Source organism: Pteropus alecto, unplaced genomic scaffold (genome assembly GCF_000325575.1).
Source record: "Pteropus alecto unplaced genomic scaffold, ASM32557v1 scaffold11, whole genome shotgun sequence".
Classification (NCBI taxonomy): Eukaryota; Metazoa; Chordata; class Mammalia; order Chiroptera; family Pteropodidae; genus Pteropus; species Pteropus alecto.
The window spans coordinates 9,819,427-9,829,255 of NW_006431956.1; the positions used below are offsets into that span (position 1 = coordinate 9,819,427).

The following is a 9,829-nucleotide window of genomic DNA, read 5'->3' on the forward strand; positions in this document are numbered from 1 at the left end:
GTGTGTACACGCTCACGCCCTCAGTCCCTCCCTTCTCTGACTTGTCCCCCATAACTCTTTTTTGCATTTTATTTGCTTTGTTGTCACTCTCCCACACTCAACACAGACTCATGAGGCAGGGCTCTCTAATCTGCTTTTTGAACTGTTCTCAATGCCTAGAACTTGCTCCGTGTGGACAAAGAATGGATGAATGTCGAATGACTGTCTGCTGTGCACTCTCCACTAGACACCTGCGGAGAGCCGAAGCATCTGCCTCTAAGGAGCTTGTGTGTAAACCGTAAATTGAAACCTCAAGCAGCAAAACGCAAAGTAAATGAAAGAGTAGCTCAGTGGATGTGCATCCAAGGCTCAGGTAGCAGAGAGAGAGAACGGATTAACACTGACTTCGGGGTGTCAGTCTCCAGGAAGGGTTTTTAAATGGTACCCATGATTTTTCACCAAGGGAATTAGGAGGAGAGGGGGCATGAACAAGAGGATGCTAAGTGTGTGACAGCATCAAGATGTGACACAGCCGCACGTGGAAGGCAAGCCACCTACAGGTCTTCAAATCCAGTCTAGGCAGAGAGCGACATAACAAAACCAAGGCCATGTCTAGTGTGTCACATTAAACACGTTGGACTTGAGCCCCTTCCTCTCCTGCCCGCTCCCCTCGATTCACTTCTACACATAGTTATGGAATATATTCTGTGTGCCAGGCATTGAGGAGCAAAAGCCGACAAGGGCCTTGTCTTCACGGGGCTTTTGCTTATAATCTATTGAAAGGCAGCCTTGAATCAAATAACCAGCGGGTGCCATAGTGAAGGCTCGGCCAACTTCTGAAGCATCAAAGATGTGATAGGCATCTAAAATGGAAACTTCGAAATTTAACCCAAGAGTGGATTATAGGGGGCGTGGGAATATTTCTGTATGTTTAAGAAGACACACGTGGCGCCTCCCACCTCCACATTCCTTTCCTTCCCCCATCCTGACAGTCCAAGTAGGACAGGTGGTACCTGTAGGTTTCAGGTCCTTTCAGATTTCTTACTGTATCACTTTCTCCCTCGACCACACCTGCTCTGCAGCCGTTTCTGGTTTACATTGATTGACCTTTGGCAGGAGAGGTGAGGACAAGGAGGGGAAATTTTGTAGGAGAAGTGTCGTTAGTTAGTAATCGAGCAAAGGACTGAATGAGACAGAAAAAGGAAAACAATTCAAGGTATAAAAAGACTTTATACTCAGAGTCTACCTAACCAAATGTTCCTGATTAGATGTCTTTACTTTTCATAGCTTTATGAAATAGATTTTATTTTGTGCCAGGAAACACAGCTTGGTCCTTGGGCCTTTGGCTTGGTCCAAGGCTGTCAGGCTCTGGCCAAGTATAAAAGGCGTGCCCATGTAGCTTTCACTTCTTTATTCTTGGCCCTGTCATTTATCATAATTCGGAGTTGTCTACACGAGCGTGCATACCCAGAAAATTCTGCTGGCCGAGGCATCATGCTTTTCGTGACTGAGTTAATCCACTGCCCTTTCTTAAATGCCAAAGATGGGGAAATGAGATGGAATTTCCTGACTTAGCACTTCCATTTTAGCCTGAGTAAGTTTGAATTTGGAAGATAGATTCCAGCCACAGGGTGTATGTTGGCCCTGCGTTCTAAAGTATCGGCCATCCAGACTGATTTCATTTAAGAAACATGTAAACAAAAGCTCTGAATGTTATATCAACCTTTTGTTTCTGGCCAAAAGTAATTTCCATATGGCTTTATTAATAGACCTGCCTTGGCTCGTCTTGACTCCACAGCTGGGGTTCAACATTCTAGGCCCGTGATCACCAATTTAGGGTCCTCAAAGGAAGTAATAGGGTCCATAAGGCAGAAAGAATTTCAAAACGGCATGCAAAAATTTAACTTTTTTTTTTTTAATGTATGGCAAGACATCCAGAGTAACTGAATCATTAAATATCTTTGTTTTGGGCAAAGCTAAGCCAGCAGTAGAGGGGGGAAATTCATCGGAAGTATCAGGCATATCTGATTTTAAATAGACATCTAATTCTGAAAGGGAAAAGTGAATTACTTCTTAATTATCTATTAAATAAACTGAATTTGTTTTTTCAAACAACTGAAGCCCACGAGGGAGAAAATATGAAAGGATGTGTTGGTGATGAAAAGATCCTCTATAGGAATTCTTTTCTGTCCTTAAGCCTAGGCGAGTTCATTTGCTGAAGCCCCAGGGAGTTGTCAGAATTGTGATCTTAGCTGTTAAAATAGCATTTAAGTGTGTCAGGTGGAAGAAGAGATGATAAATCATCATCCTTTCTGTTGTGTGTAGTAGAGTAATTGGGTCCCATTTAAATCAGATCTACCCTAACCAACTGTGTCATGTAAACAGAGCAATGTTTAGATTCACCTTGTAGGACAATGACAGGTAAATTAATAGGAAATTGAAAACAAGAAGGAAAGCCACCGTTAGTGATGAATTTAGTTGTCCTACCCAGTGTCTTGAAAATGTCAGCTCTTGGCACTGAAGTGTTGAGAATTCATACTGGATCGCTACAGGGGTATGTACGTGGTGAATCTTGTGTGAGGGGATCTCATTGGAAATCAATAATCTCAGGAAACATTACATCATCTTATTTTGTGGGAAATTTACTTAGATGTGAGACAGGTTCTTCTAAACTGGTGGTTTTCTACCTTGGTTACGTAAAATGAAACAAAAAACGAAAAACAAGAGCTCGTGTCCCACCCATGACTAATTGGAACCAAATCTCTAGGGTGGGACGTAATGTAACGTGAAAAGCTCAAATGGCGATTTCGATGTATTGTGGGGTTGAGACCACTCCTTTATTCTGAATTGTCCCTAGAATTTTGCCTGTAGGATTTCCGAGTTCTGTTTTTTTGGCAGGACCTCAAGAAATGACAATTCCCAAAGCATAACTTAGTGAGCTAAAGTAGGATAGTGGCCCATCCACACACACACAGTCAAAGCTCATACCACGTAAGCAGGTCTGTGGAAGCCCAGCTGGACAGGACCACGTGCAGAAAGGACAAGGCATGCAGGACAAAGGGGAAGGTGTATTGTTACAGAAAACCCTGCCTTCTGCTGCATCGGTTCCCCCAGGCTGACTGGGAGCCGCTCCTGAGCAGGTGTTATCTGTCTTGTCACCACTTTATCCCCAGGATGGTCCCGGCACAGGGAAGCCTGCCTCCCACTGAGTGTCCAGGGCTCGTTAGAGGCACAGACCCAGATTCCGGTCAGCAGCAGTGATTGGGTGCCACTCCGCTGTACTGGTGTAATGCCCCGCACTTCAGGGATTCACTCTTCCTTCTCCAAGAACACCCACCCATGCGTCTCCTTCTCTCGCTTCCGGCCTCTGACCAAAGGTCACCTTTTCTGCAAGGTCTTCCCTGACCACCAAAAACATATGTTCCACAACAGTCCATGTGTATCTTTATTATCCTCCATTATTTTTTAATGGCATTTATTGCCGCCTGACATCAGATGTCTGTTTGTCAGCTTCCTCCACTCTCTCTCCACCTCATAAGAATTTAAGATCCATAGCAGCACCCTGAACGATGATTGGCACATAGTAGGCATTCAAGAAATCTCTGTTGACTCATGACTCCCTTCATGCGTGCAGGTGCTCAGCAGAAAGGGGATAATGTTACACAGAATTACCATGTAATAAACCCTACTCTGCTACAGCCACCCCCGAGTCAGTAAAAAGCATTTTAAAACAGTTACTACACATCGGATTGTCCCCACCTATAGCCTTATTTCACTTGTGAGTGCATCGTGAAATAATCATGAAACTAATTTTGAATTGATGGCTTTAGTGTCTCTCTTCTGGTTATTGCTTTTTTACTTGTTAAATAAACGTTCCATCAAAATACAAAAAGCTTAACAATCAAATAAACTTTTTTTAATAGCAGTCTCGTTCAGCAATAAAACTGAATAAGCTACGGATACACACAACAATGCAGATGAATCTCAAATCCATTATGCAAAGTAAAATAAGTTCAGAAGACTGCCATGTTATTGGAAAAGGGACAGACAACAGCTAGGTGATTGTCAGGGTGAGGTAGCGGGTAGGATGGATTACAGAGCGGGCAGCACAAGGAACTTTGGAGGGTAATGGGATTGTGCTGCGTCATGAATGTGACGGCGAATACGAAACTCTGAACTGGTCCAAACTCATGGAACTGTGCACCATGAAGGATGGAGTGTATGGTATATAGATAAACAATTTTTTTTTTTTTGCAAAAGCCAGTAATCTCTTTCCACACTTTACCTCCAGATGGCAGGTAAAGATCTAGTTAACTGTTTTCACTAGATCTTTTGGTATTTACTCCTTACCTCTAAGCAAGGTGCTTAATTTGCTACTTGAGTTTTAGGTGTTAGGCGTTATCTGTTGACTTCCTACCATGAAGAATATGTAGCTCTCTCATGCATAGTCCTCTTCTCTCTCACAGACGTGCTTGCATACACACCTCGTCCTCCATCCTCCCAACAGTTAAGTCGTACTTTTGGCTGGCTCCACTTTTAGTATGTTATAGTTATGCGAATATTATTTAAATGGGCCACATCATATACTATAATTACTTTTTCATATGTATTACTTTTTCTTTGTGATTACTATGAGATAAATAATTTTACTTTTTACACTTGGTTAATTTGTTAATATATTTGGCACTAATTTAGCCCCAAATTGCCCTCGAGTTTTCTAAATTTCCCTCAATAGATTTGAATGCACCTGATAATCTCTCAACTTTGTCCTTTTGAACCTCTGTCCAGGAGTGATCTGGCCTGCTCCCATCTGGACTGTTTCTCTCTGGGCTGGGTGCACATTTGCCATTCTGGGACATCCCTCTGCATCATCACTGGGAAGTGGTCACCTTCCTTGTGGGCCTGAGCCCCTTCTTTCTAGATCCCTTTCAAGGTTTATGCTGTCATTTCAGTCAATGACACCTTCCAGTAGTTTCCCTAGAAAGGACATAAAAACTTTTTGAGACCCTGAGTCTCAAAATGTCTTTAATCAACCCTCCCATTTAATTGATAGCCGAAATGGTAATGGAATTCTGATTTTAGGATAACTTCCCTTCAGAATTGTTAAAGTTTTTTGCTCCATTATCTTCTAGCTTCTGTCATTGCTGCTGAGAAGACAAAACATTTTAATAGCTGGTCCCTTGTACGAGACCTGCCTTTTCCTCTGGAAGCTTTTAGATTTTGCGTTGTCCCTAGTGTCATAAAACTTATAAGAATATGTTTTGATGTGGAACTTTGAACCTTTGTCCAGGATGCTTTCGATTTGAAAAATCAGACTTAATTCTAAAATTATCTTTTTAGTTTCCTGTCTTGTTATCTTTAGTCCTTTTTTCTGGACTGCTTGTTATTTGGAAGTTGATCCTCTGGGTAATTCTCCAATTTTCATGCCTTTCTTCTCCGATTTTTCAGCTCTTTGTCATTTCTGTTTTATTCTCTAGAAGATGTCCTTAACTTTATCTGCTAGCCCTTCTTTTGAGTTTTCGTTTCTACTGTTATATAATTTCCCAAAACTCTTTTTTATTCTGAGTTTTTAAATAGAAATTTTAGTTATATAGACATACTCACCTCTTAGCTTTCACCTTTGAATGTTATTGATAACGATTTTTCCATTTGCTTTGGTCTCTCATGTGAGCAGTTTTCCTGAGATGCCCAGTGAATACTGCTGTGCTCAAATTTAAGAATGGAGCATGAAATAATCAATTAGAAATTCTGTGCTCATAGGTAGAGCCGGTCAGCTTCAAATTTCCCTGTACAACACCCTCACTGGACAATCTATATGGAAAACCACCAACATCATCATCTTTGGGTCTTTTCTCTTTGGCCATCAGATTCCCCAGAAAAGAATCTTCCACTCAGAATCCTTTCTTTTCCAAATAGTGTCTTCTCCATCCCTGCTCTGCCTGGAGTCCCCTGGTCAGAAGGCCTTGGTTTTGTTGCCTGTAAAGACTAAACCGGTGTCTTACAGCATGTAGGGGAGGACGGGCACCTGGAGGCTTTAGTAGCAGAGGGGAGGTGGAGTTCTCTAACTGTGAAACTCTTTCAACCAATCTTCCTGTTTCTAGACCCTCCTTTACTTTCTTCAAAGGCATTGTGACCTTCTGTTTGCTCCACACCTTGCCTACTGCTGGCTGGAACATTCAGCTCTCTCTAGTCTAAGTAATTGCTTCTTCCAGCTTCCAAATTTTGTTTTCATTTCTGTGCTATGTAAGATGACCTCCCTAACCACCCTCTGTGTTCTCTCCACAACAGTCATCTTAATCTTTATTATTTATTACCCACTTCTGCCACTAACTCTTAACTTTCTGAGGAAAGACCATGTTTGTCTTGTTCTTTTTTATTCTCTGTGCCTATCTCAGCACCATACTTAGCGGAGGGCCTGAACCACCAAGGCTGAGAACATAGGCTCTCAGGCATATATATCAGGGTTCAAATCTCAGCTTCATCGTTTTTAGTGAATATGTAGCCTTAAATACATAATCTACCTAGGGCCCATTTTCTTCATCAGCAGAAGTGGGCTGATAATAAACCTTTCTGCTAGAGCTTTTAGGATGATTTAATGAGATAATGAGATAATGCTTAGTATGTGCCTGGCACTTGGTAAGCAACCAATAAACGCTAAGTTAGGTAGCGCAGGTTAAAAAAATATATATATGAATAAGTGCCCTGACATTTTTCGGTTTGAAAATGTGGTCACTACATATACTTCATATTTGGATGAATTTTGGGCGTGTAATTCTATCCCTTTTTTATTCAATTAATAACCTCAGGGTCTTCTGTTACTTTTCCCCCCAACAGGATATCCATCACAAGGGTCACTGCCGACATCTCACTGGCCAAACGCTCAGTGTTAAACAACCCCAGTAAGCACGCAATAATAGAAAGATCCAACACAAGGTCAAGCTTGGGTAAGTGTGGGTGCTGATGAACTTGAGCTATTTAAACACTTCTCTCCTGAGGCTGCCAAGGAGAAGATCTAACTAGATGATAATGCCACGTGTCAGAGAGCAGAGAAGAAACAGACGTGTATTGCCAGTTGCTAGTGCTACAGTCTTAGTGATTTCATGGCATGGGACGATTTGTTATGATAGTTTTGAGTTAAAAATTCCACAGGCTGTCGCATTAATGTTTCGGTTGTGGTTTGTTTTCAACAATGTGAACTTTGGTGTCTACAGATTCTAAAAATTCCTGGCTTTGCATCAATGTTACCACGAGCAAGTTTATTAGCCTCTTTAAGGCTGTTTCTTCATCTAAACAAAAGAAAGATATTAACTACCTTGTAGGATTATTGTAAGGAATAAACATAGTATGTCATACATTATGGCTATTATCCCAAATCCCTTAGTAGTTGACTTATGTCAATAACTATATCACATTCAGCATAGAGTGGTGTGTGTGCATGTCTTGAGCTTGATAAATGATAAAGTCAATTCCTGACCATTTTCCACTAATCGAATCAATATTTTTTGTGTTGTTTATAAAAACAATGTAGAGATATTAGTTGACGTGCTTACAGAGTTGTGCTTGGTGCTCTTTATTCACATGTCCTGATTTGGTCAAATTAGGCCTTAGACAGCTGTTTCATCTCTGGCACATGCTTGGAATTTAAGGTTATTCACCGTTATGCATATCTTACTGGGCTGTCAGGTTTGCTTTGATAAAATAAGTTTTCTCAGGCTTATGTGAAATCCTTGATTTTAATTTTTTCTATGTAAATGTTAAATATATAAATTCTTTGAGAACCTGGCTTTTAACAGATTTTAGTTTACTTTGAAGTATATTATATATAATACAGAAACTTAAAAATAGTATATGTTATAAGTCATGAGTATAATACTTGAAATAACTCAGTTGATCACTTAACAATCCCTCATTGACTAAATTTCAGTAATACAGCTTTAGAAGTGTACTAGGCAGAGGGAATGTGAGCACTCATTTTTATAGTGATTTCTTTTCACACCCTTATCATCTGTGACTCTGAAAACTTTTCCTGTACATTTTGCTCATTTTATTGATTCAACTTATTAACAAACTCGAGTAATTTGGTAAACTCATTAGTTCGATCAATGGCATAACAGATTTGTTTAGCTTGCCAAGGCTCTTTGAACTACCAACTATGTATTATTCTTATTTTTTTTTAATTTTTTATTTTATTTTTTTATGGTGACATTGGTTAATGAAATCTGATGTTTCAACTGTACACTTTAACAGTAAGGTGTATGTGTGTACATATATATATATATATGTATATGTGTGTGTGTGTGTATATATATATTTACACTGTGTGTTCTCCTCCCATAGATTTCTGGCACCTCATATTTGACTCCCTTTACCCCATCTACCTCCCCCTCCCCCTCTCTATATATTTTTAAATGACTCATCCACTCCATATACTTTATTGAGTGTGCACTAGACACTGAATGTCACGCTATAGCCCGGGAATAAAATGATTCAGATGAAGCCCCTGACCCCAGGGAGCTTGGTGTAGCAATAAGACAAATTAACAGCCCGTTGAAATCAAGTGTGATGAGAAGTGGTCGTGAGTTGAACTGGCTGCCGCAGGGGGTGCAGGCCGCCTGAAAAGGCTTTTCCAAGGAGCTGAGCCCAAGCTGGGACTTTTGAAGTGTGATAGCGTTTAGCCAAGAAAAAAGGGAAAGGGCCGAAGAGGGTGACAGGGCCTTAAAACGATGATTCTGGAAAACATAGATCCTTTACTTTGGTTGAGCGTATGATTTTTAAAAGAGAGGTAGGAGATACCAGAGATTGGCAGGGGAAGAAATTAAGGAATTTAGAGCTTACCGTAAGGCATTACAGAACCATGTATAGATTTTAGGTATTTATTCATCTGTTTAACAGATACTTGTGTACCAACTATGTGCTGGAGACACAGAAGTGAAGGACACCAAGTCCTCACTCTCACAGGGCTCTTGTTTCAAGGGGCAGACATGCATAAAAGCTAACAGATACAGATGGAGGCAAATACGGGGTCGGTGGTTGACGAGTCCCAGAAGAAGCAGGACAAGGGGTAGAGAGGAAGCTGAGGAGGAAGGTGTGATTTCATACACATAGGTCAGGGGAGGCCTCTCTGAGGAAGTGATATTTTAGCAGAATGACACGTTGTGAATTCTTCAGCCTTGCAGCTACCCGAGAAGAGAGTATTCGGGGCAGAGGGAAATGTAAGTGCATCTGAAGTAGTGTTGCAGAAAAATCAAACTGGCAAGAAACCAAGCACCACTCGGAGAGTTGGAGAACTCAGGTTTATTACACCGGCGGTTCCAGAAGAGCTAGCGCTCTGAAGATCTGGGCCCTGAGCTCAGGGGCAACCTTACATTTTTAGGGCAGTTACAGTTGGCATGGGCTGATTGGTTAATCTTTCCTCAGGCGATTGCAGAGCGTGGGAGTTGCTATGGGCTACGGGCAGTTATAGACCATGAGATTCTCAGACAGGAATTTAGGCAATCCATGTTATCTAGACAGAACAAGCAAAGGGGAGGATGAGTCTTCAGTTGATTTCGAGGTCACCCTGCCCTTCGGCCTATGCAGCAAGCATGTCTACAGAAGCAGAACAAAGAGCTGACTACAAGTTTAGCCATTTGAGTGGAAAATTCCTCTTTGGTAGGAACACGTCTGATATGTTCGTCATGATGTGCTTTGTAGGCCTTTTCATGTGGATGTGATAGGAAGCTGTAGGACAGCAGAGCAGTGACATTTTAGAAGCATCTCTGGCAGCATGTGAAGATGATAATGGAGCACAGCAAGAGGGAAGTGAGGAAGTTAGGATTCTGTTGAAGCAGCTTCAGAGGGAAGCAGGTGA

The 9,829-nt window shown here is 41.3% G+C and overlaps 1 protein-coding gene across 12 annotated transcripts in view; it reads left to right on the top strand.

The window, feature by feature from the left end:
• Positions 1-9,829, top strand: part of CACNB2 (calcium voltage-gated channel auxiliary subunit beta 2) — a 312,930-nt gene that overhangs the window by 292,472 nt on the left and 10,629 nt on the right. For all 12 annotated transcript variants that reach the window (XM_015585644.1, XM_006906994.3, XM_006906993.3 and 9 more), the window contains one exon: positions 6,814-6,923. In XM_015585644.1, the coding sequence (XP_015441130.1) occupies positions 6,814-6,923 (110 nt within the window). The remainder of the gene's footprint in view (positions 1-6,813; positions 6,924-9,829) is intronic.